At 41.8% G+C, this 27,976-nt stretch overlaps 1 protein-coding gene across 1 annotated transcript in view; it reads left to right on the forward strand.

Annotated features, from left to right (window-relative positions):
* LOC306932245 (rho GTPase-activating protein 32-like) overlaps window positions 1-12,197 on the forward strand; it is a 27,139-nt gene extending 14,942 nt beyond the window's left edge. Inside the window, exons 7-22 of the mRNA XM_079513959.1 lie at window positions 570-707; window positions 903-995; window positions 1,143-1,265; window positions 1,892-1,969; window positions 2,229-2,310; window positions 2,579-2,728; window positions 3,242-3,344; window positions 4,193-4,337; window positions 5,165-5,247; window positions 5,820-5,927; window positions 6,107-6,252; window positions 6,623-6,836; window positions 7,488-7,633; window positions 8,110-8,187; window positions 8,955-9,680; window positions 9,927-12,197. Coding sequence (XP_079370085.1) covers window positions 570-707; window positions 903-995; window positions 1,143-1,265; window positions 1,892-1,969; window positions 2,229-2,310; window positions 2,579-2,728; window positions 3,242-3,344; window positions 4,193-4,337; window positions 5,165-5,247; window positions 5,820-5,927; window positions 6,107-6,252; window positions 6,623-6,836; window positions 7,488-7,633; window positions 8,110-8,187; window positions 8,955-9,680; window positions 9,927-12,193 — 4,680 coding nt within the window. The 3' untranslated portion in view covers window positions 12,194-12,197. The remainder of the gene's footprint in view (window positions 1-569; window positions 708-902; window positions 996-1,142; window positions 1,266-1,891; window positions 1,970-2,228; window positions 2,311-2,578; window positions 2,729-3,241; window positions 3,345-4,192; window positions 4,338-5,164; window positions 5,248-5,819; window positions 5,928-6,106; window positions 6,253-6,622; window positions 6,837-7,487; window positions 7,634-8,109; window positions 8,188-8,954; window positions 9,681-9,926) is intronic.
* The last annotated feature ends 15,779 nt before the right edge of the window (window positions 12,198-27,976 follow it).

Genomic DNA, 27,976 nt, shown 5'->3' on the forward strand with positions numbered 1-27,976 from the left:
TGGTTTATTCATTTATATATTGTGTACACACATACACACACACACACACACACACCCACACAGGGGTGCATACTTAGTTTAGACTAGTCATTGGTTAGACATGGGTTAAGGTTAGGTTTAGGTGTGCTGCCCCGTGGGAGGTTAGGTTTAGGGTTAGGGTTTGAGATAGGTTGTAGTTGTAGGACTAATGACTGGTCTAACCAATGACTAGTCTAAACCAAAAACTGTCTAAACTAAGTAGGTTGTAGTTGTAGGACTAATGACTGGTCTAACCAATGACTAGTCTAAACCAAGTACTGTCTAAACTAGGTACTGCACCCATTGTAACGTGCGCACGTGTGTGTGTGTGTGTGTGTGTGTGTGTGTGTGTGTGTGTGTGTGTGTGTGTGTGTGTGTGTGTTAGCCTCTAGCTAAATCTGTCATGTTTACAATATGAATAGAATATGAAAAGTACTTTGTGGTATTTATATGCTATAATCAAAACTGGCTGGTAACAAGCTGGTCCTAGAAGACTTCTGACTACTTGACAAACACCTGCATTTGTGTATCTTTGTTTTTGTGTATGCTAGAGTCGAAGCTGGCTGGTAACACGGTCATATGAAGACTTCCGGGTGCTTGACAAACACCTGCATTTGTGTATCTTTGACCGACGCTTCTCCCAGCTTACGGAGCTACCACGCCATGACGTTTTGAAGGACCCAGTTGAGGTAATGTAGAATTTCAGTTTTTAACTCTTACGTAGCGTATCTATTGAAACGAAACACAGTGGTAGAAGTGAAGTTAATATAATAGTGGGCATTTTGTGCACAAATGATTAGTACATATAAACGTATTCTCTTCGTTTTGTTTGTTGCATGAGAAATTAAATTGAAATTTCCTGAATTTAAACCAAACCTTGACAGGATGTGACCAAGATGTTGGCCACCTACCTGTCTCACTTCTCAGCCATTGCTGACAACAAGATCAACTGTGGTCCAGTTCTAACATGGATGGAGGTAGCTTCTTATCAGCTGTTCTCTTACATTCTACATTATTTAAGTGTAGGCTGTTTAGGAGGACTGGATTAATCTAATCTATTCAATTCACTACTTTATATTTTCAATACTGGATTACGTGGGTGTAAATATCTTCTTCTGTTACAGATTGATAACAAGGGGAACCATCTGTTAGTTTCTGAAGATTCCTCAATTAATGTTCCTGCCATTGCTGCTGCCCACGTCACCAAGCGCTACACTGCCCAGGCTGCAGATGAGCTGACCTTTGAGGTAACTGGTGCAGCTTAATGGACATAATGGATACGTTTTTTATTTCCGCCAGGCTAGGCTGAAGGCCAGAGATTATGTTTTCACCGCTTTCTGTGAGTCTCTTTCATTCTTAGTTTGTTTCTTTGTCTGGGTGCCTGTGAGCAGCTAATCTCCAGCACAGCTGGACCGATCAGCGTGAGACTTTACACTCCCAGTAGGCCAAGGAAGAACCTCTTCCCCAAATTCAAACCAGCCTCATGGTGGTGCTATAACAGGTCGCTTCACTTTTTTGACTATAATTCTTGAACCGTAGGTCGTACAATCAAATGTGTTCCCCTAGATTCCTCGGATTATGACGCAACTCCCTATATAGGCCCCACCCATTTGTGCCAGACTACATTTTCTGCCATCTTGCTTTTTCTTCAAGACACATTCATATAAATTTCGTCACGTGATCAAGATGTATCAGTCCGATTTTTCACATTCCATTCCATTAGTGTTTTCCAAAGATTGCAATGCTGGCCCTGGGTAGGGAACCCGGCCTGGCGGAGACCTTTTCTAGTTTTAGCTTTATTTTGGCCAGCTGTGAAATTAACTCCACTAATGTCCTTTTAACTTTTTTTCATTGCATGTTGTTCATGTTGTAGGTAGGGGACATTGTGTCAGTCATCGACATGCCACCTAAAGAAGACACTGGCTGGTGGAGAGGGAAACATGGCTTTCAGGTAAGGTGTCTCCAACAGTTATGTGACCTTTAGTTTTTTACATCCCGATCCCATCCCATGAAACTCTTATGTTGCCTCACTGTATCATATCAAGATATGGTACTTACAATCCCTGTCTATTGGGACCCCAATGTAAACAAGTCATTGTGCTTTTCTGGGTATTTCAATCCTCTTAGTAGACTTGTATTGACCTGTGCTTTCCTCGAACTTAGTCTACAAACTGTTAATACATTTTTCTATCTATCTCCCTGTACTGTAGGTAGGCTTCTTCCCTTGTGACTGTGTTGAACTGATAAGTGAGAAGATTCCTCCATGCGTTCCAAGCTCTGTGACAAAGCCAGGTATTGTTCTAGGCTAGCTGCTATTGTGGACACTTTGCACAGCAGTGGGTAAAAACAGCTAAAGGTATTAACAATCATTGCAGGTGTGTTTAATTTACTGCCTTCATGGACAGCTCCTGCTAGCATACAGAAACACCTAATGAAACATTTACCTGTCAAAATGTCTGCTGTTACATTGGTCCATTCCACTCTCTTCTGCTTGTTATGATATGCACATTAATAATTGATTTTAAATTGGTCATTAAGTAAATGTATATGTTTAATTCAGTGTGTAAGAAGCATGGGAAGCTGGTTACTTTCCTGAGAACCTTCATGAAGTCACGGCCGTCCCCACAGAAGCTACGTCAGCGTGGTATACTCAAAGAGAGGGTGTTTGGCTGTGACCTGGGAGAACACCTCCTCAACTCAGGACATGAAGGTAAACTCAAAAAGCACACCCGTGTGAACTGAGTGGTGTAAGGTCTTATATAGACTGATCAGCTGTGGTCTGACGTAATGTCGGACGTAATGAAATCACACCCGTGTGAACTGGGTGACCATAGCAACCATGCTCATTTTCTTTGGTACGGACAGACACGTAAACTAACAAAGCCAGTTGTAGGAGTGGTTTACACCACTCAAAAAGCACAATTCGGGGAAATTACAAGTGTAGTTGCACCAACAATTTCAAACTTTGAGTCTTAAAAGTACAGTATGATGATGATGATGATGATGATGATGATGATGTGTGTGATGATTGATGCAGCACAGTATTGACCCACATGACGTCACAGGACCCTAAAATGTTTATATGGAATAAATAAATAATAAAGTTGAGCAATTACTATAGTCTGGCGGCCCTTAAGGCAACCACACTAATAATGTTATGTGCATCGCCCCAACTTAGTTATATCCAATATTGGTTTAATCATGCATGTGAACTCTTCCTTAGTCCCCCAGGTTATTAGGACCTGTGCTGAATTCATAGAGAAGCATGGAGTTGTGGACGGGATCTACAGACTGTCTGGAATCTCTTCCAACATCCAAAAACTGAGGTCAGTTTTTTCTGGTTATAATAATAATTGTATATAATAGAATAACTAGGCCGATGCCCATTGAGAACGATGCCCTTCCAGTTAAGCAGTACCTATTGTACCCATTATACCCGAGTACCTAGGGCTCCATTTTCGTCACCGCTAAACCCCTTATCCCTAAACTTCTTTGTCTTTTTTTTACTATTTTGCAAAACATTTTTGAATAGTTAAAATGGCCAGTCTACAAGCTCACAACGTGTCAATGTAGATTGGCTAGTTGAACTATTCAAAAATGTTTTTCAAAATAGTAAAAAAGGCCAGGGAGTTTAGGGATAAGGGGTTTAGCGGTGACGAAAATGGAGCCCCTAGTGTAGTACCCTTTATCATAGTACAAAGAGGCCAGTCTATGATGTCGGTACTATAACATCATATTGATGACATCAGGGGTCTCCATTATTCAGAATCCCTTTATTGTCATTGTAAGGAAGCACACAACAAAATGAATAGTGCCCCTCTGTTTGTGCAATTTCAATATCATAAAAACACAAGACACACAAAACACACAATTAAAAACGATAAAATTGTATAAAAACTTAAAGCAATGTCCATAAACAAGAGAGCAATTAGCCACTATACTTGCGCATAAATATAGAGAATTGTGGATTTTAGGTTCTGGACAACTGCCGGTCCAGCCAACTTCCCACTCAGCATATCACACCCTCAGGTCGTGGATTGGATTAGTGAAGTTGATCAGTTGGAACGTTCTTGAGATATACAGGAGACAGACAGATAGGCCGACAGATTCCATAAATAAATACTTACCGGTACGTACTAAACCCTGCATACCTCTTCTGTCTATCTCTATACAGGCATGAGTTTGACTCGGAACAGATCCCAGACCTGACTAGAGATGTGTTCAAGCAGGATATCCACTCAGTGGGCTCGCTGTGCAAACTGTACTTCAGAGAGCTTCCCAACCCCCTGCTTACCTACCAACTCTATGACAGATTCTCAGTAAGGAACAGGAAATCAATCTGGAGTATTATAGAGGGGGGACGCCTACAAGCTCACAACGTAGATTTGGTGTAAATGGGAAAAGGGGATCCAAGTACAGTTGTTGTAACTGAAGTCCATTTCTCTAAAAAATAAAGGGTTTAAGTGGTTAATATGTCTGCTGCTCACCCTAATCTGAAATAAAAAAATTGTCCCAGGGAACCCCAGATTTGTGTTGTTAAAATCTTTGTAAAAATATTACACATTTATTTGTATTTATTTTTTATGCTGACATTGATACTATATATTGTTTTTAATATAATTTCAATTTTGTTCAGTTTATAATATTATTGTGCCAGTTTAACCACGTTCAACTAGGTGTCCCTGTTTTGGCCAAAAATATTAAAACTAAAAATAGCAGATCTAAAATAAATGGTGAGCTTGAAAATAGTGTAGTTTCCACAGCCAGAGGCATGGACGGCCTGTTATAGTGTGTGTTTGGGGATCTACTAGGATGGGAAGGTGGTATTGTAACAGCCATTGTAAAGAAATAGTGGAGGGGGAATCCTTTCCAATCTAGCAATGTTTCTTTGTTTAAGCTTTTTATGAATAGGAAGAAATGTGAATCCTTCAAAAATATAAATAATGTATAAACAAATAAGATAAATGCTTAATTTATAATCCGTTTTACGGACACTGTCCTACGCCAAAGTAGTACCCTATGTATCAGGCTTAAGCAAAGGCAGCCTGCACAATCCACATTAATTATTGTTGAAAATGAAAGGAGACATAAAACTGTGAATGCCAATTAGAAATAGCTTCCTCTGATCTCAGCTCTGTCTTTACAGGAAGCTGTGTCTGCAGCTACAGATGAAGAGCGGCTGGTCAAAATCCACAATGTCATCCAGCAACTGCCCCCTCCACACTACAGGTCAGGTTTGAAGCAGCTCACTGTTGCCTCCTGGTGGCCAGAAGTGGAAGCGCATGGCTTTAGAAAATGATGCAGTGCGTCTGAAGCCCAATTCATACTTCGCCACACAGCGGTGTCACACTGACATGCAGCAAAGGTCGTCAGGAGCGGGACTCGAATTACCTCAGATGAACTCGGATTGCCAGCCTAGGTGCCTGGACTGCTAGGCCCAGGCCAAAACAGATTTATTTAAATGGGTCAGGTAATAGATAACTGATATTGGTATTGAACTTACTAGTTGTACAGTTGTACAACACCATCTGCTGCTACAATATTGGACTAGAGCAGCACTGAACTCATAAGTTATTTTATTGTACGGTGCGTGCAACAGTTATAGATTAGATGTTTTTCCATGTTGATTCATTGATATACGCATAAAAAAAAACATTTCTTGATTATTTGATTAATCTAAAAAGTAATTGAAGTAGATGATCCATCGTTGCAGCCCTACTTCATTGATTCGCCATTTGTATCGTATTTATTCAAGATGGATAGATCATATAACACCACATGTATTTTGTTTGAATCCACAGGACTCTGGAGTTCCTCATGAGACATCTGTCCACGTTAGCCACCTTCAGCCCGATCACTAACATGCACACCAAAAACCTGGCAATCGTTTGGGCCCCCAACTTGCTCAGGTGAAACCTTTACCGCCAAAACTTTCCATTAGCCATGTAGGTTATGTGTAAAATATGAAATATGGACCGCACCAACAATAGCGTTTCCTTCTAGACCTTCTGTGACAGTGAATTAGAGCATGTCCCAGTGGTTCTAAGCAGTGAAATAGGTCATGGTGTGCTGTAACTGTGTCTTTCAGGTCCAGACAGATTGAGTCAGCCTGTTTTAGTGGCACAGCAGCGTTTATGGAGGTGCGTATCCAGTCGGTGGTGGTGGAGTTCATCCTCAACAACACGGAGGCTTTGTTTAGCGCTAAACTCAATGCCATCATACGGGAGAACACAGGTGTGGGACCACTCCTCATTTAAAGGATGTGCATGTGTGTGTATTTGTATACAGTATATGTACTGTATAGTGTATGTGGTGGGTACATTATATATATATTTAGATATTTATCACATACCCAGTCTTTATTTACCCTAGGTGAGGGGGGGGATACAGAAATACAGAAAGGGTGTTGAACTTGGTCAGCTGCCATATCAGCCCTAGAGTTTATACTGCAGCTGACCAGTCAGCGCAAGCTAGCAGGTGGCACTGCGAGTGACCTTAAGGAGCTCACTATGTCAAACAATGACTACATACAGCTTTGCGTATGTATGTGATAAACACGTTAAACAAATTGTGTCTTTATTGAATGTACTTTTTCTACTTTTAGGTAACAACACATTGGCCAGGCCCAAGTCTCTGATGATCTGCTCGCCTTCAACAAAGCTTCTGTCACTGGAGGAGGCCCAGGCTCGTACCCAGGCCCAGCTGGGCTCCCCTGCCACCACTCCCTCCCTCACGCAAAGCGATTTTATTGAGGTTGGGGAAGGACCTGGGGCTCTGGTCGGCAAGTTCCACACAGTCATCGAGCTTCCTCTGGAGAGGTAATCTGATTGGTTTAACGCATATATCTATCTATCTATCTATATAATAATAATAATAATAATAATATATATGTTATATCTAAAACAAACCCATCAGACCTGTGTGTTTACCACTATGTAAAAGTGTTACTTGTGTCACACAGATGTAGCCTTGCGTTATCTCAGACAAAACACGGAAGTCAAGCGTTCATCAGCTGTTAGGCAATCAGCTTTTCATTCACGGCACTACAGTTGATGAGAATCTTCAAATCATCATCCAATCGTCTGCAAACAAGTCACTAGATTAGATTATGTTAGATTAGAAAGGGGATGAAATTGGCACTGCCCTTTTCTTCTTGAATAAAGAGGCAGTAGATCTCCTGCCTGAGGGCAGGACATTAAAAGCAGGTGCCGAGATTATGAGTTGAGTCTCGTGATCTTTCCTGCTTTCTCCTTTGAGCTGACAGTTTTTAAGATGGTCTTACTGAGCTCACATTACATCACTGCTGATCGTTCATGCCATTCTTGCCATTGTCTCTGCATACTAATGCCTAATATCTTGGTCATGTTTTACATGTTGTAATTTGTATTTATTTACATAAATTGATGAATTTAGGGGGAATGCTTAATCCTTTGACCGAAGGTCTCTGTTTTGTTTCCATGTTGTTGCAGCAAGCGGGCTCCTGCTAAGGTTAAGAAGTCTCCTGTGGGGAACTGGCGGTCCTTCTTCCACCTGGGCAAGTCCCATTCTGGCTCTAAACGGAAGCTGAAGCGTCACCCCAGCGAGCCCACTGAGATCAAAAGCATCGCACTGCCAGGTCATAACACTGCTAAGCAATGTTGATTTTGTCGACTAAAACTATGATGAAAAACGTTGACTACTTTTTATGCCCACTGACGAAAACTAAATAAAAACTAAGCTATGTTGGCTAAAACTATGACTAAATATGTTGACAATTTTGTCAACAAATAAAAACTACACTAAAATGTTAGGGAGGGACTGGATAAGTGATCAAGTAGAACTGAAAGACAAGTCATTTTATGTTTGGTTTCACTCTGGTGTTGCATTCTGAAAATAGCAGATCTACAAGCTCACAACGCATTGTGAGCTTGTAGATCGGCTATTTTCAGTATGCAACCAAGTGTAAAATCAGGCATTAGGACACCATCAAGGCCTGCCAAAATAATTTTTTGTAGTTTTTGTTTCACATTAACTGTTCAGGGAACTGTTGAATGAGAGGTGACAGGCAGGTTTCTTTCACAACTAATTGCTGTGCATATATTGTATGTGCAGGTGGAAGAGGAGATTGTGGTACACTGCGTTCCACCAAAAGTGAGGAATCTCTCACCTCTTTGCACAGCAATGTGGAAGGTAATTATGTTCGCAATAAAAACACAAATTGTATTATGATGGCAGAGCTCTAACACCCATTCCTAACATACCATGATGTGAGAAAGTGAATGAACAAAGAATTTGAGCACTTCTACACTGGTATTGATTGACATCAGGAAAATGTGTTCATATTACTTTCCTCAAGTGTGCTCCTACAGAGCTACTACAGAGAGTCTGTATCTATGCCTCCTGAAAGTTGCAAATGGAAGCTGTCATCTGTTTGTCATTTCCGTTCACTATTTCAAATATCTTTAAAATAGTTTAGAATTGGCCCGGGGGGCTGGTGTAGCCGTCTGGGCACCTTGCGGCTGTTAATCCAGTCTGGCAGTGTGCCGCGGGTTCGACTCCCGATCTCGACGGCCTTTACTGCGTGTCACCCCCCATCTCTCTCCCCAATTCCTGTCAGCCTACTGTATACCTATCCCTCTATAAAAAATAAAAGAAAAAAGGCAAAAGAAAAAAAATCTTTAAAAAAAAGTTTAGAATTTCAGTTTTTTCTAAGCAGCAAGCTAGTCCAAATTGACTCATTTGAATTAGAGTAGGCTTATTTATGCGGCTGCATGGGGGGGGGACATCTGCTTACTCTGTTGACTGATAGGCAGAATCATTCAAAAGGTGTGTGTGCAAATTGTCTGCCCGTCTGAGAGACTAGGAAAGGGTGAATTGATCTTTTTTATTTTCTAAAGATGATATTCTTTGACCTTTAAATGTCTCACTCTGCATTATCTCTGTTTCCTTCTGACCAGGGGAGCCGCAGAGTTACCGTCCTACTAGACCTCGTTCCACCAGCGAGGCCATCACCACCATCTTGAGGGTTGACAAAGGTGAACACAACAGTCACCTACGGAATGAGAGCCATATCAGCGCTGATCCTATCCGCACCGATCCCGCACGTGCCTCAGCACACGTTTCGCTTTCACAACAGGAGGACGACCTTGACCTTTGCCCTCCAGCTGAAGGCTTTTCTACCTTGGACTTTGACCCCATGTCATTTCAGTGCAGCCCTCCTTTGGCGATACCTGGACCTCGGCACAACAGGGAGAGCGGCAGGTGGAGGAAAAGTGCTGGGGTTTCCAGTGAATCAGAACTCATCTCCTCCCCTAATAGAATCACCAACAGTTCTCGGTCACCGGATATTAGTCCAATTTGTGGGAAAAGGGGAAAGAAGGCGTCACAACCGCTATCCCCTAAACTCAGGAAGAAGTCCTTTAAGTCCCCCCCTGTGGCTGAAACAGATGTGCACGCTGTGTCTGCCTCCACATCACGCAATGTGTCTGACCCTCGGGGTTCTGCACCCTCCTTTCTTCCACCTGCCCCCTCCTCCTCTCCTCCAGTGGAAAGGTTTGAGGTTCCGCCGACAAATGGGAAGGAGCAGAGAGCCTCCTGCCAAAGTGGCAGTCCACCCAGCACACTGAGCCAGGCCTCAGCCCTATCAGACCTTAGCCAGTCTGCACAGAACCTGCCCGATCCAGGTTAGTACTAAAATATACTGTCATAATACTCAAATGAACACTCAAATTGAAAATATATTTTTATATTTTTCCACATGTTTGCATGAAATAAATCATTATTAGTAGTAGCGGTAATATATCTTTTATACTTCAGCTATAATTTCTTATAGTTTCTTATCAAAGCTTTTGTGTCTTGTCCCATCATGTCTTATCATAGCATTGTTTGTCCTGTCATACTGTAGCGTTGTTTGTCTTATGCCTCCCCAGGAGCAGATAGACTTATGAGTTCAGTGTCTGTTCTGCCTCCTCACCCTCCATTGACCAGCGCTGCACGCAAATTGGCTCTGGCTCTGGCCGAATCTGCCCAGAAGGCCAGCAATAGCTCCCAGAAGAGAAGCATGCGCATGCACATCCCATCATATGCTCTCGACAGACCACACCTTCCACATTCGCAGGAAAGACCTCATCGGCCCACTGTTCTCAATCTACAGGAGTACCCTCAGGGGCACTCTCCGATGACTTCTATTTCCCCGCTGATGCCCCAAGCTCGTACCCCTAATCAGAGCCATTGTAGTCCTAAACCTGTTTATTTTCTTCCTGCACATCTAAGCTCAGAGCCATTACAAGTGAATGATGGACAGGAAACATTGAGTAACTTCACCCCTAACGTCAGCCCGCTAGGTTCTGGGAGCTTGGACGAGGCTAACACAGAAATGAGGGAACATGGAGAGGAGAAAAAGCAGTCCCTGGAGTTTCTCAGACCTAATAGCACACAGACAGAACCTACTTATCATAATGTTGGGGTCTCAACCCCCATCCAGCCAGTTTGCTCCATTCAGAGCCCATCAAACTCTGCTGTCTATGTTCACACTGATTCTGTCAATGTCTATAACTTTAGAACTGTTTTGGCTGAGACCTCGATGCCTGCTTCGGTTGAGGAGGTCCTGCCACGTCCGTCTCAACCATCCTTAGCCCACTACAGCCCAGAAGAGCACAGAGGTCTGGGCACAGTTGAGAATGACTACAGTCACCACAGAACCAATGTGGCTTCACAGATGCCTGTACCGCACTATCCTCGACCTGGGGCTTTGCCTCATCGCCTTTCAGGGCAGAAGAGCGTATACAAGGTTCCTCCTGAAAGCCATTACAACACTTTAGGCTTAAGGCAGCCCTTATCACCTCAAAATAGAGGTCCCTTCAGAGATGATCCATTGATGGGCGGCCCACACAGGCCATGGGGCCAGTGGCAAAGGTCAAGTGATAGAGTAGTGGGGCTTCCAGTGATCCGTAGATCCCACTCCTTCCACGCTCCTCAGATAAGTCACTATGAACTCGCAGAGACTGAAGTCCTTCCGCCTGACACAATGTTTTACGTCCATCAGCCCTCGGTCAAGCTGGTTCAGCCAGACCTCCACCCTGTTGAGCCATACTTTGAGAATGGACGCGTTCAGTACCGTTGCAATCCCTACTCAGATGCAAGACCAGTACATGACTCTCACTATTATATTGACCCATACCGCCAAAGCAGCATCAGACATAGTCAGTCCTATACTTTGCGCTCCAGTAGGGATAGTGGAAGGTCTGATTACTACTACTGCCCTCCGCATCATGTCCCATCAGCAAACCAGGAAATCTTGTTAGAGAGCAAGGACACAGATTATGAAAGACGAGTTGCAGAGGGTTTTGATAGACTTGTCTACCAACCAGTCCCACAAGAAAACAGATATAGGCATAGGACCACTAGTCCAATTATGTCCCCCTATGAAAACCCCCTTTCACCTCCTATCGACTATCAAGGTAGAGAGATAATGCATACAAGGAGCAAGTCAGACCCAGGGAATGCCTGCCTTCTTTCCATCGACAAGGTAGACAGTCAACGTAAAGTAGTTGCTACATCCCCAACTTCCCCAGGGCACCAACAGACAGACCCTGAGGTCGCCAGGCAACAGAGCAGACATTGGCCTGAAAAGGAACTAATCCCACCTAGGAGAGAGAATGTACCCAGGAGGATTCAGGTCAAACAGGCTTCCCCACCCGTACACCAGTCACAGCAGCAGCCTCAGATACGTAAAATCCCCTCACTTCCAGAGAGGTGTTCTAACCTGAAGAACATTGAGGCCAATAACAGAAGTGCACGTGCTCTTGAACAGGATAGGTTGATGATGACGAATGCTGCCAACAGTTACTCCAGCCACTTGAAGCCCAACGTCCAGAGGAGACCAGGTCGATCACAGAGCACCAAAGAGCATCGTCACTACCACCATTATCGCACTAAATCTCCTCGTGATCCAGAGAAGGAACACAGAAGGACACAGAGCACCAAAGTCAGGCCCACACACTACGACCACATGGAAGGGTATTATGCATCTCCAAAACCTAAACCCATCAGATCTGGCAAAGCTGTTGCTGGATATTTGCCTAGCCACGGCTGCATGTCTCCCCACAGACACAGACTGCTCTCCAAGGCCCTGGGACCGGGTCATGGGGCTTTTCATCAGACTGGACTGAGATCAGAAGCCGGGGTTTACGAGTAACCACTGACCTTATTCTGATTCCAACTGGGGCCAAAAGAGACCAGCATTTTCCCCTGCCAGACCAACTGACTGTTGAGCTGAAGGCATTGTGTGTTTAACCTTATAAAAGCTACAGAAAGAAGAGTGACAAAGGCATTGATACTGTTTGAAGTGCTAATTGTGTAGTATATTCTATTAAAGGGAGTTCATAAGGAATGAATGAATCCTGTCATATCCTATGATATGCAAGAGTTGATAGCATTTGGGGATTTAAAGTACTCAACATGTTGAGAAAAAGGTGGATGATAGTCATATCTCATATTTATTTTTGGTATGAACAATGTGAAACGAAAAGGTACAGTAACAACTACGTCAGTGATAATATTTTTAAAACAGGCCTACATGAACGTATATATGTAAGATAAAAGCTTCACTTTAACTATATTTGCATAAGCAATACATGTGTTACATATAATATGTGGCTAGTGTAATGTATATTATTTTAGCTAACCAAATCATTACGAAGCCAGCTTCAGCCACATGCATTTGATTTATTTGGGTCTTTTTATGCTTTATTTCAGATACTGTAGGTTAGTGTACTGTAGAGAGACAGGAAACTAGAGCAGAGAGAGGAGAGACATGCGAGAGACCAGGCAGGGTTCGGATTCTAACCTGCATCCTCATGCTCAGTGGGAGCATATGGTCTATGTGTGGTTTTCCACTACATGGTAGTGTCTCAACGCGACTAGTAGTAACATCCACCCCTCTGTGTAAGAGTGCTCTGAAGAACAATGCCGACTTGTCTGCATTGTTCAATCTCTGCTTCCATGCTCGATGGGGGAGTGATCTGCAAGTGACGATTGATTCTCTCTGGCCAATCGTCAGTTTGCAGTTTGCAGTGTTTTCAGTATCGCTTCAACACGACAGAGGTGATGTCAAAAAGAAGTACCAGGTTCTAGGAACTACTTTTTCCCAGTGGAAAAAACAAAAAGGAGAGTAAAGTCGAGTAGAGTTGAGCCGGTATCATCTAGTGGGAAGGTGACACTACTAACTGGCTGAGCCACCAGGCAACCCAGCCTCATGCACTTTTAAGGGTAACTGTGTTTCAAACTGAATGTCTTATTTGACCTCATATACATAGAGCTTTTTTTGTTTTGTTTTTTTACTATTAGTATTTACTTAATGCTTGGAATAATTGTAGATAAATAAGCACTTTTGGTGGTCAAATCAAAGATAGTGATTTATTTGTCTCTAACTTGCACTTATCTCTTGTGAAAGGGACACTAATTAAAATCTGGGAAGAACAAATGGCTTGCTATGGTTTCTGTGAAGGTCACAGCAACCATAGTATGAGATATAATATACATAAATGATTAACGCAATCATTAGGACAGTATGGTATGGCAATTTGGTATGACATTGTGGTGTGTCACAAAATTATTGCTTCTCTTTTTAGGGATCTTTTAACAATGTGGTGATTTACAGTACATAATATGGTGATGTTATTAAATGTTTAAGAGAATACTTCAATTTCAGTTCTGTAAGTGTAAAGGATATACTTTTGGGACATGTTCATGTTTTATTTTAAGGAGAGTTGTAAAGAGAAAATAAAGACATATATTGTGTATCTGATTATAATTTGATGTTCTCTTTATTGCAAAATATTCTCACTTGAGAGGTTGTTCAAACTGAATGGCCTGTGCAGATGTTTAGATACACCAGCAGGTGGCACAGTAGTACCACAACCATTACAGAGCAAGGACAGAACTATTATTTCATGTCTGATGCCATGCCTCAATATCGTTTTTCCATCTTAATCATGCTTTTGTGTGTCTATCCATGAGGCCACTTGTGTTGTACAAATAATTTAACTTATTGACGATTAGGCCCTACTTTATTTTAATTATCACCACTGCCTTACTGTAGTAGTAATTTGCACATGCTCACACAATGGATGAAATTGGGCTGTTCTTCAAAGGATAAGCTATAGGCCAGGGGTGCCCGCCCAAGTAGATCACAAAGGATAAGCTATAGACCAGGGGTGCCCGCCCAAGTAGATCACAAAGGCTGTGCAGGTAGACCTTAAAAATATATGTGACATGCCCTAAAAATATATATTAAAATAAAAAAATAAAAAAGGTATTTGCCACTTGAATTAAGGTGACTTGATTGATTGACATCAAAAAGGGCCTCAGCTCAAACCCACAATGCAATACCATTTGTTTTCAGGTATTGTATCACAGTGTTCAGAAGAAATGCACATAAAGTGCACAATGACCCGCACATCGTCTGCACTTGCAATATGAACACTTTATTTAAATTTTAGGCAACGTTTCGGTCAAAGACCTTCTTGTGCACTTTATGTGCATTTTTTCTGAACACATTGAGCACGTCTCAACGCCTATCAGGTGTGCATAAGACTTTGTTGCCAGGTATTGTATCACAAACAGTAGCATTACAAAGTTATATACAAGAAACCCCTACCAATTCAAAGGTTCCCCCTGTATTTCCCAGGAAGTGTCGTTTAATAATCAATATTCATAATAATTATGCTATGCCAATGTTATATATTCCAAGTGCGTTAGTCTTATATGTAATGCCATTGCCACTATTGCAAATATTTTTGTTGGTGGGTAGATCTTGTTGAGCTTGTTACAGTATTTTGAAAGTAGCTCTAGCTCAAGTAAAAAAAAAAGTGTGGGCACCTCTGGGCTATACTGTGTTACTATACCAAGTTGTTTCGGTCACCCCGAGCTGTAAGGTTAATCACAAACCATTAGTCAAGGTTGTCCTTGGGTATTGGTGCTTTGTATTGGTGCTTAGTTAAAAAAAAAAAAAAAAAAGTATTAAAGTAAATCATCAAAATAGGCAGCCCTCCATTCACAGCTGACTGAATGACTTGCTCTGTGGTAAAAACCCATTAGGAGAACCCGTGGAACCAAAGCAGTCTCCTGGCAGAGCTCTGCATTGCTCCTGGAGCAGGGAGACATTGTTTATTCATCTGCACATTGGCATTCAAGGTGCATCTGCACTGTTCTTTCTCATAACCAACAAGTTGCAATTTTTATGCATGTGAAGGTTGAAGGCAAATTATTTATGGGAGACTGGACCTGGGGAAAGAGAACGGCCTCTAGCAAAATGGTTTACATTGAGAGCAATCCTTTTCTATAGGCTATTGAATTCGCTGGATCACAGCAAGATATGCATGTATTATTCAGCTTTTCTGGGGTTGAATTGGTACCCTGGCAGACAGCCATCTGCCCTTTGGACATTGTGATGTATTTGGGACATGCTACCTTTCAAGTTCAAGTTAGAGTCTTATTTCTCAGCAAGGGTGCAAATTAAATGAAAGAAAAAATAGCTCTCCCACCCAAAAAAAGAAGAAATGGGGCAATCCATTTGAAGGTATAAAGGGAGGTTGAGCAAGTTGACTTTAATTCAGAGGAGGCGTGAACTCGCACCCATACAGAGCATCAGCATTATTCAAGAACATCTGGTGTATAATCCAGATGCAGTGCTAGAAATGGAATTTATCAGGGGTCTGGTGCCAAGTAGCAGCAGGTGCTAGGCAATGGGACTGGCCTACACCTCAGTATGTAAATGATAAAGGGGTAAGTTATCCTTTTGTGAGCTTGTAGATTGGCTATTTTTGGCAAATATATTTATTTATTGTAGAGACAGAAATGAGGGAGGCTTAGTATATACTCCTGGAGGACTCTGTTTAGTACTGCATGGGTCTTCTTAACGTGGTAATAAGGTAGGTACTGCACAATTATCATTACTTTAACTAGAAAATACTGTTCCTGAAGAAATATTGTGGGCTCGACTCTACTCGATGACGATGTATTGACGCATGTGGCGTCACAGCCCCCGTCCCTCTGTCTTCCAATTGGTTGACCCATACATGTTGTGGAGGTAACTTTTTGAGCAGCTGCTTGGGATTCATACTTTTGAATGAAGTTTATGTTTTATCCTTGTTTTGTTCTGTTTATTTTTATTTTTATTTGACAGCCACAAGGAAAATCTTTCTAAGCCTGAGCACAATAGAGGGTATGCGCGTGACATCATCAGCAAACCAGGAAGTTATGCAGGAACGCCTACTGAGTGGCAAAAAACTACTTTCACTACATCCACACAGAAAAGTCATATCTGATTGCATTAAACAACATTAAACGATGTTAAACTCACTTTGCCTGTTGCTTTGCCACTCGATTTGCCACTCGATGTGCCATTCACTTTAAGCATGCGCATACTCTCTATAAGGCTGTGATACATTTCCAGTCTGCATCAAAAGCTCCATTACTGGGATGGTTTGTCCTTCATAATCCTTTTTGCCCTACTCATGGATTGTAGCAGAGTAGAAAGATTTCAGGACCATCTTCAGCTGCTTGAGGTTGTAATGTACAGGCATTGTCTCGCCAGAAGTCTCTGTGTGACTTCTCCAAATCAGGTCTGTGAGTGCTAAAGAGGCGTTGAGGTCGGTTGAGTGCACGACAGCGAGCTCTCCCGTCCCTGCAGGAGGCAATACGAGAGCAGGTTCTATAGGGCAAAAACATAAAGGATTATGGAGGACAAACCATCCCAATAATGGATTGTTTGATGCAGACTGGAAATGTCTCACAGCCTTCGACATGGCTAGAAGGTTGTCCCCTGCTGTGGCTGCCCAGAGCCCTGAATGAGGCCACGGTAAACAATAAATAAATAAATAAAATCACACCCGTGTGAAGTGAGGGGCTCATTCTGCCAATGAGAATTTGCGTCCTGCACCTTCGTCTTCAATGTTTGTGTTTACACAATGTTTGTGTTTACACAAGTTTACACTCGAAACTTCATTGTCAATGGCATTCAATGTTCGTGTTTGCACAAACACTCAAAACTTGCCATTCATTGTGTGTGACAGGTCTAGCCTACTGTTCCTACTCATAGGACTATATTGGTTCAGTTGCTGATATGTTCATGATTATGTACTGTACTATTTTCTTTAAAAGAATGTGTTAAAGCTAGGTTAGTGAGTTCTGACATAACATGTGCACATGGACTTCTATGACATCCTTTCCAAACTGTTATCTCTTCTCATTTTGTAGGCTAATTAGTGTGGCTGCAATAATTTCAAAATATGTCCCTGATACTATACAGTAGCTAACAATGTTTCCATAATACTTATGTAGGCTATATAAATTCTGTATTTCAAGTCACAGTTGAAATGTATGTCTGATCTGCAGCACATGCATACGTCTAATCCACATACTGTACATCAGCATAGCGTTCCAGTGAGGACAAGGACAAGGATTTAGCTAGAGCTAAATGTATTTATACGGTAGGCCTAGACATGTGTGTTTTCATGCAATCTCATAATTTTTCTTCACTTTCGGCAGTCATTTTTATTTCAGAAACATGAATGTAAACCTGTTTCAGGTAAAGGGATTAAGAATACCCAGTTAATACAGCTAGTCTACTGTATATTTATGCCACTTGATTACTTGGCCATGTGTAATCCTGATAGTTTTCTTTAAAGGTTTTTTGTAAGTGTGTGCATGTGCTCAAACACCCTGGATAAGAAAAGTAACAATTTCAAAACAAGCCTCTCCCACCGGGCCTCAGTTCACAGTTCTCTGTAGAACCAGATGGAAATACAGGTCTACAGAATTGCTTCTTACTGTAGGTTCAGGTCAAATGTTTGTTGGAGAAAAGCATTACATTTGGCAATATTTTACACTTGTAATGTATGTGCTTGTATAGGCTATTTTCAAATAGCCGATAAGATAAGTGTTTAAACTGTTCTTGCATGAAACACCATATGGGAACAGACCCTCAGGGACGTCACTTTTGAGAACCAGTTACATAGCTACTGTATAGTGTATATAGCTGCACACAAGCTAAAAATATTTCATCAAGTATGGTGGGTATAAGTTAAGTATGGGTATTATGTTGAACTTGGAAAAATCACACTGGTCACCGGTGTGAAGTGAGGGGCGCTCTTATCATCATGACGTGATTTGCTCTAATTAGTTAGAAATTAGAAATGATAAAGTTGACTATGCCATATCTGTTTTGATTGATTTACTTCCTTATTGCTATATTTGCGCATGTAGGCCTACATAAAGTGATGTCCTCCAAGTTTTCACTGGAAGAAAGGTAATAGAACCCAAACAACCACAATAAAACAAACAAACAAAACATCATGTGGGCTCTTTAATATCTCTGGTTGCCCCGTCCCCTTCCTCACACATACTGTAAAGTGAAACTATGCTCGGAAACTCGGTGTCTCCAACTCTCTATCAAGTTCTGTTCAAGTTTTCAACCGTTATGCTTGCTAGTAAAAGAGTGACATAAATAATCATGTAACTGTCCACATGGACGTTGAGTAGAGTTGGCATGGTTGTCTGGCCACTAGCCAAAGGCGTGGGGAGAGCAGCGACGGCTCCAGAATGTTTTGACTGGGGGTGCTATGAGGGTGCTGGCTATTTAGAGGGGGAGCCGTCCCTGGGAGAGTATGTTTTGCACACTCCCTAGAGGCCAAGGACAAACCTTTGACCTGCATTTTTCACTTCTGCCTTTTATAGCGCCACCAGGAGGCCGACTTTTGTAAAACACATTTTTTACTTCAAAAAAATCACCCAATGCCATCAAAGGCGTAAGAAGAAATGGCACCTTTTTCACCTTGGCCTATTATAGCGCCACCAGGAGGCGCTATAACATCCTGACCTGGCCTGGTAGAGACCTGGGGCACTTTTTCTTGCGCAAGCAGAGCACGCTAGTACTGCGAATGGCTGGGTATGTATGTATGTATGTATGTATGTATGTATGTATGTATGTATGTATGTATGTATGTATGTATGTATGTATGTATGTATGTTGGTGTCCTCCAACAGCCAATAAGGCGTAACTAAGGTACGTTTCAAGGTTGGTTTAATAAGGTCAATAACGGGTCTCAAGGATTTAGAATAGCAGAGAGCTCTTAGCCTGGTGGGGCCAGACTCATAGCGTGGATTCACTGACGCTTCCTCCCCGCCTATGTGAATCCACGCTATATGATTCTGGCCCCGCCAGGCTAGAGAGCTCTAGGACTCTAGGAGAGCAGCAGTCATACCCAGACAGCAGCTGAGCTCTAGGACTCCGAGCAGCAGTTGTACCCAGACAGCAGCAGAGCTCTATAGGGACTCAGAGCAGCAGTCGTACCCAGACAGACAGCAGAGAGCTTTAGGACTCAGAGCAGCAGTCGTAACTGCAGTGGTGAGCTTACCCCATGGCGCGCTCTGCTTGCACACAAGCAGGCCATACATGGCCTAGTTGCGTGCAAGGCGCAAGTTGGCATCCCGAGAGAGTGCATTTCTAGTTGTCATTGTCAGGGACTCTGAGTCTCCGACTCATTTTTCCCCCTTTGCGTGGGACAGTCCCTCATTTCCAAGGCTTTTCAGGAGTCCCACAAACTGAGACCCTGTCCCACATTGTGACTGGCAGGCATCAGTGTTCAATTGCCCTAATAGTTAGTCCCCTAATAGTTGACTTTCTGTTGTAAAGCTCTTGTCTCTGTTAAAAATGAATATCCCCTAGTTTACAGACAACAGTAGCCTACCAAGTCGGCCATACCACCCATGATAACCAAAATTAATATTTTAAAACAAAATGTGAGACAGAGGGGTTTAATAATGTATAGGCAATAATGGGCCTATAGGCAGTGGTGGAAAAAAACGAAGTACAAATACTTCGTTACTTTACTTAAGTACAAGTTTGGAGAATTTGTACTTTTATTGACTACTTTTCTTTTGCTGTATTTTTACTTTTACTTCGTTACATTTACAAGGAAAAAATCGTACTTTTAATCCGCTATATTTAAAATCTGACACCTCGTTACTCGCTACAAATTAAATAATGCGCAGTTGAGAACAGAACAACAGGGCTGCGCTCCACTCTCAGATAATAGGGGGGCGGAGTTGTGTTCTGCTGCCTGGCCTGCTTGAAGACGGCAAGACGCACACACACGTTGTCACACGCATTCAACATGGATGAACGCAGGGCTGCCAAGTCTCACGCTTTGAGAGTGAGAGTCACGCAATTTGACCTTTTACCACGCACCACGCCACACCTCTCATTTCTCACGCACGCACAATACGCACGCCGAGGGGGGCATAAAATGTGCCAAAAAAGCCAAGCCGGCTATCATAATAACAATTTTATAACAACGCGCGCCCATGTGTGCGTCCTCACAAACGGCAAAATAGCCGATCTGCAGGAGATCATGCAGCGCTGTTATATGCAGTAGAAAGGGTAACCAGGCAGTGGACCACCAAATCGTCAGCCGGGTCCCTGACTGTGACGCATGGAAATGAGCCATGCAGAGTTTAACATCGCATCGAAATATTTTTCATGGAAGACAATATAGCCTCCACAAGTTACAACATTAAGTGAGTAATTAAGTTACATTAAGTGAGTAACACTAAAATGTGGAACGCCCTACCAACTGTCATTAAGACATGCGAATCCCTTGACTCTTTCAAAACCGCTCTCAAAGGGCACCTACGGACGGCTGCAATTCGAAACTGGCCCCTGTAAAATCGGAATCCCTCAAACACGAACGCAATGACAACACAAGAGACGGTCGCGGCCACACAGCCAACTCAAGGTATGGCCACTGAGCCAACTTGGGGACCCAACGCAAGGACAACACAAGAGATGGTCACGGCCACACAGCCAACTCAAGGTACGGCCACGGAGCCGACTTGGGGACCCAACGCAGCTCCTCCAAGGAAAACAAACAATTTAACGGAGCTGAACGTGAATCCCCCCCCCCCGCCCCCCCTTTTTTTTTTCCCCTCACTGTATATTTTTCTTTTCCCTTTTTACCTCCTTTTTGATGAATTCTTTTTTGATGAATTCCTGTTCTGTCTATAGAAGTGTCTATTTGTACGTCTCTAAATGTTTTGATGATTTGAACATGGTGGACCCTGTTGGAAACAAGTGTAATGCTTAATTGGGTCGTCCACTCACAGTTAACAGCCTTTGTATTGAGTTTGTGCTTGAAATGTACTGTAATTCTGCAAACTGTTAATAAATTCTTCAATCAATCAATCAATCAATCAAAGTAAGTCACAAGTGACTATCTCTCTTCTATACTGGTGTGTGGCGTGACTGGCGTCTCTTGCGTGATATGAGGAACGGTGCCAGTAGCCTACGCACATTATAGGGTGTGTGTGTGTGTATGTGTGTGTGTGTGTGTGAAGGGGGAGGGGCCGCATCGCAACTTGTCGTTATAGTTCTGTTCAGAGAGGGGGGGGGGGGGGGGGGGAGAGAGAGAGAGAGAGAGACCACAGATGTGTGGGCATGGGGAAATTAAAAATAAGGCATTTTCCCAAATTCCAGTTTTCTGACTTTTTATTTCACAACATATTCCCCAATTTCCACTGAGATTATGGGGTGAATGAATGTGGCCAGACCCATCTTCTCTTTCTGTCATAGTGACATTGTCCTGCATCAGATCATGTCCAAATCAGGTTCTCCAATCTCCAGTAGCCTCTTCAGTTTTTTGAAGATTTTTTGAGTGGTGCAACCACTCCCTTACGGAGCTATGTGTGTGGCTGGCTGGGTCTGAGCACTATGTGTGTGGATTGCTGGCTGGCTGGGTCTGAGCACTATGTGTGTGGCTTGCTGGCTGGCAGGCTGGGTCTGAGCACTATGTGTGTGTGGATTGCTGGCTGGCTGGCTGGGTCTGAGCACTATTAGTCCATGAGCCAGACCCCCCTAATTTGCGCGTTAATTACGAAATGGGTGGGCAAATTCTTGTTTGAATTTTTGATTCACGGATTCACGGCTCGTGATTATAGTACAGCAGTGTTTCTCAAAGTGATGTCTGGAGACATCACTTTGTCCAGAGACATGTTCCATTCAAACCCAAATGCATTAAAGTTGCACATTTCATAAACAAGAATGCAGAGGTTCAACTAGCACTGGGGAACTGGGCTTCGTCTGTTTTGCAACGCAACATGGAGCTCTTGTGTTAATTAATTATGCATGTTGGTCCTGTATGTTATTGATGTATGCTGTTGGGGGTTCTGTATTTTAATTATTTGTATGCCATTTCATTTTTTGGAATAAAGCCACTTTTGACAGGACAATTTTAGGACTTCATTTATTTGTATTCATTTTGAAAATAATTTTGTATTTTGTACTTTGTAATTTTTACTTTTATACTTAAGTACATTTTTACACCGGGTACTTTTTATTTTGTACTTTGTAATTTTTACTTTTATACTTAAGTACATTGTTACACCGGGTACTTTGTATTTTGTACTTTGTACTTTTACTTTGTAATTTTACTTTTATACTTAAGTACATTTTTACACCGGGTACTTTGTATTTTGTACTTTGTACTTGTACTTTGTAATTTTTACTTTTATACTTAAGTACATTTTTACACGGGTACTTTTTGTACTTAAGTACATTTAATTTGAGGTACTTTTTTACTTTTACTTAAGTAACTTTCTTAATGGGTACTTTGTACTTTTACTTAAGTAATTGTCAAGTAGAGAATCAGTACTTCTACTTAAGTAAAATATTTTTGTACTTTTTCCACCACTGCCTATAGGCTATGGTTGAACATGACATTAAGGCATTTTAGTAATAAGTTGCTAAACCCCGTCCCGTACACCTGTCCCAAACACAAGCAGCCTACATATCTGTAGCCTGGCTAATAAGCCAGACTCAAATCACACTCGGCAGGCTTTTTTTTTTTGCCAACGGCTGATTCGGTCTGGCTTATTAGCCAGGCTAACATATCTGTCCCTCAAATAAACAGTTTGGATCTGGTCACCTTACCGACTTGACACTATGTGTGTGTGTCCGTGCGTGTCACTGCGTGTCACCTCGTGTGTGTGTGTTTGCGCGATTTGGAAGGAACAGAAATGATCAGATCATAGGGATAAACATTGTTTTGTTGGTTCGAATTATAGCCTACCTGACATAAATCCCTGTATGAAACCTCATACGTTTTTACACACGCAAGGTCCTGCCAGCAGGATCTTAAATGGCTTTAGTGATTTCCAGCGGCGCTTCCAAACTCGAACACAAATTACCACCTGCATGGAATTTCTTGACAGAAGTAGCAGAGCTGTCTATGGTGGATTGTTATGAAACAAACACTTTGCATAGCCATAGCTTTCCGTTGTAGGCCTACAGCCGCAATTGGTGAGTTAGTTTAACTTCGTTTAATCACATTAGGACTTTTCTGTTTGGATGCATATTTGTCAACGGTTGGTAGATTCAACATAGCTACCCTGTAACCCTACTATTTTGTTTGGTGAAATTGAAGTAGCATATAGGCTAATGACTTTTTCAGGGGCTAAATTATATTAAAAAAAATATATTTCTGAGCTGGAAGAAGTATGATTTTACAACCCTTGTCACTTGACAATTGAAGGACAATTAAGTCATATCCTATATGGGCCTGGTCTATGGCTACGTATAAACTACCACGTAGGCTACTCTTCTCAATCTAGGCCTCGAGTCCATTGTCGAGTAGGATTTGTTTTGTATTTTGGAAGTAATGGTCCCTGAGGTAGCCTACTGTCAATTGTTTTAAATGTTTAACTTTTGTTAAACTGTTAAATAAATTAGGAACTGGGTAGGAGGGAATCCATTTTGTTACACCTGGTGACCCCTAGTAACACTGGAATACTGTGTATGTTGTGATGTGACAGGTTTACAGTATAGGCTACTAGCCCAGCTAGCATATGGCCAGACTAATATCACTGCATAATATATTGTCTCTGCACAGGGCTATACTGGCTATATGCCTATATATGTTTTATTTGTTTTAGCTGTGGCAGTCGTCTGGTTTTGAGGCTGTAGGCTAGCTGTGTATGTTGTCTCTGTTGTGACAGGATATAGAATGTATATGTTATGAGGCTGTGCATGTTTTGTTGAAGGTAGTTAATTATTGTGACAGCTGGGTACATTATACTGTACGTATATGACTATGTATGATGTGACTCTTGCACACTGCCGAGTCAACCACATAATCAGTGTCACCACCTGTCCTCTATATAGACCACCATCGGAGGCAGGTAACATGTCATCTTTGATGTGGTATACCTATACACAAGATGAAGAAGGTACAAGAATCCTGCAGGGGTGTTGCAGACCCTATCACTCGCATGGAGCGTTCTGAATGGCCAACCCACCCACCATATCAAGCTTAGCTTCTTGTCAATCCTGTATAGTAGCTGTGAATGCTGGACCTTGAAGCCTGCTCTACAGAAGTCCCTGGCCACTGTGCTACACTAGAATACTATTGTACAGTACTAAATATCACTTAGGATGAACATGTTAGCAACAAGCTGTGTGGGGGATACTAAGGGTGAGTGAGAATATTGCAGCTGGGAGAATGGGGCTGGTCAGACGGTCACTGCTATTGCCCCCAGGAGGGAGCTCCCAGCATGGGAGGAAAGTGCTGGCGAGCTAGACAGATGTAAGGAGGATTGACGTGACCGGAGACGCTGCTGCCGGGGTCATGCAGGGATGAGGGTGGCTCCATCTCTATCCATGGGTTCCAAAATATGACACTACACAATGTGATGAAGTCAAGTAGAAGACGGCTCAAGGTAGAAAGCTTTTTTGTTTGTTGCTGCTGCTGATTGTATTGTATGCTACTGTCCATACAAATGTGATTCAAGCTGTTGTGCTATTGCTGCTGTCATTTTGGGACCCTTGTCCGAACATGTTCAGTGACTATTTCTGGCTCTGGAATTGAATACTGATGTGAATCTACTGTTTTGTGTTGTGTCTGCCGTGGAAGGTAGTGAGTTTGTATAAGCGGGAACAGTATGTGTGTGTGTGGGTGTGTGGCTCTTGGTCACTTCAATTGTCTTATGTCACGTGTGAGTTAGCTATTTCCTCTTAAGTTCAAGCTAAGTAGGTTTTGGGCTTTGACATAACAGCCATCGATTCCAAATATTAATTTCTAAATGGAAGATGTGGATTCTATAGTATGTCTGCTGTGTTGTGGTTGATGTTGAAGGTTGTGATCTGTGACAGGCCACCCCTGGCAGTTGTGTCACAGTTCTGTTTCTTTTTCTTTCGGTCTTCTCTCTCTCTCTCTCTCTCTCTCTCTCTCTCTCTCTCGTTGCTGTGCCACATATTGACCCATGTTTGAATGAAACAAATGTGGTACATTTAGCTTTTCAGACTTGTTGCTGTCATGTAGCTCTATATGAAAATGGTTGCTGTACGTTCCCCAACAGATTGTGTTGTTGGGTTGTTTGTGGTACATGGTACGTCTATGTCTTGACGCCACACGGAAGGGTTAGGCCGGGTCTTGCTTGTGTTTTTCTGTCTTGTCCAAATCCAAAACAGTACAGTAGAGGTACATTATAATATGTACCTCTACTATACTACTATTTGGTCTCAGACCAAATAATGGGTCTATTGTATGGATACCATGGTATAAATAAAATGGCAAACTACTCGGATCAAACTATCTAAGCATTTTATCCATTTATCTGCCTTAACTAGAACAGTCAGCATTGTGTGCGTAAACATGCTGCATCTTTTTATGGTAACACCCAGGGCAGGAATTTCATTGAGGCCATGAAGGCCATGGCTGCTGTTGCCCCTCAGTTTGGCCTTCTGACCGTCAGAATAATATGCCCTCCCTGAGGCTAGTGGCCTGATGCACCACTCTGTCTGCCACAGATTGTACCATTTCCTTCTCTGCCTCTTTCCTGTCAATACAGTTTGATTGAATTACAAATGTCCATTATTTTTACTGAAATGACATTCCAGGTGTTAACAACACCTAATTATGCAATTTCACTTACAATGTACAACTTTTCAGGGCTTTGGTGAACTATGCAGCATTGCAGACTTATCTACTTCTATTTTGGTGTCTTCTATAAATGTGTGTTCTATTGTTGTTGCTGCTGGAGATAGTAATCTTGGAAATAGTTTTCATCTGACAAATATAATTGGGTTAATTAATCTCTTTAACAATATAAAATGAAACAACCCAAAGAACCTTGTTAATGCTTGAAACAGCCAATTATGTATTTTCTTTCACTTGTAGCAAAGGTTTCTAAAAACAGACAATCAGTATTAAAATTGATGCTTAGTAATTAATGGTGATTAACACCTCAGAATGGAACATTTGACTATTCACATGGGAGGATTACCCAAAGGGCCGGCCCTAGTGAACCCAGGCCCAGTGGTCCCTGAGCTAGGGGGTCCCTGAGCTTGAAGTTGAACCTATGCGTTATTATCTTCACACTTTTTGTCAGACAATGGCCGTATTCATTCATGTAAATACAGTAGAATGACCCCAAAGGTCCTGTATTAGGTTAAATGTGTGCTGTTTAATAGCGTGTAAATCCTGTGTAGTGTTAATACAAGTTAATTTATTTGTAGTTATTTGGCTCTATTTATTTATTTAATTGAATTGAATTTCAGCACAGCAGTGAGCATGGATGTGCCCTTCTCCTATATAATATTTACACTTTTACAGCTATTTTATTTTTGTGTTACAGCACCAGTCACAATTACACTGTGAAATAACTTATCCACAATTCCACATGCCCACAAATTAAATTCAATTAAAGTTTTCAAGCTAGATAATGAATTGCATTCCATAATGCCTTTGTTTCCTGCATTTGAATTCATGTTAAATTAATTAAAACATGTAACTTTTAATTACCAACGTAATTAATTAAATAATTGAAAATAGACTTACTGACTGACTGACTGATAAATGATTGAGGCAATGTTCATGCAGCAGCTCACCAAAGCGTACCTTGCTTGAAGGCTGCATTTTGCAGCATATGCTGCAACACTCATACACATTTGGAATGCAAATTATATGTTTGATGAATCATAAATATCTATGAAGTCTCATGCATGTCAGAAACTGTTTATAATAACGATCGCTTAATAGGTAGGCCTAATAATGTAATGTTAATGTAGTTAACATTGGCGTCTTCGAGTCTCTCAAGGTAATGTGGAATAACACCAACTGTTATCTAAGTATATTAAACTTTTAATTGAAATGAAAACTGATTATGCCTGAAGTAACTATACAAGCCCGACTGTGATAGAAAGATAATCCAATGAAATACCAGAATAAAAGATAATTAAGGGAACACGATTAGGAAGATGTTTCTTGCCTATTGTGTCTTGGTGGCTATGAAGCAGAACATCATTGTAAAATTGATAAAATGCAAAGGAAACTTCTCTGTCTGCCTCTACAGAACAGGGTCACCTTGGGACTAAATTGAGGGATCTTTGAAGGATGCTGCTATAGTTGTATTATTTAATTACACATTGTAGCTTTAAACATTAAACAGTTAGTGGAACGAGGTATGGAAATTGGTTTGCCTAACCGATTTCCATATCTTAGGTTTGATAATGAGGAAAATGTCCTCATTATCAAACCTAAAACCTCCACTTCAACAGCCACCTGATTTCCTTCTGGTCGTGAAGCCTAATTTATAATTCGTCAATTACGTTATTTTAAGTTGAAATTTATTTTTGTATTAAAACGCAGTAGGCACCATGGGGAACCAGTGTTAAGCATCAAACATCGCTGACATTAGAGTAGCCTACATAATGCTGCTCACAGCATCTTTCTGACTTACACTCTAATCACTCCACATAACACAAAGACCCCTCTGTCTGCCACTTGCATACGGATTAACAGGCTGGCTGTGCTTTAATTAATGCAGATTTATCTCATTCACACCTCTAAGATAATTGTGTTGTGGTTTAGTTGCTTGTTGTATACGTTATTTGAAACAACTGACTTATTTTTCATGGAAAGTGATT

The sequence above is a fragment of the Electrona antarctica genome (assembly GCF_951216825.1).
Source record: "Electrona antarctica genome assembly, chromosome: 11".
NCBI classification, from domain to species: domain Eukaryota; kingdom Metazoa; phylum Chordata; class Actinopteri; order Myctophiformes; family Myctophidae; genus Electrona; species Electrona antarctica.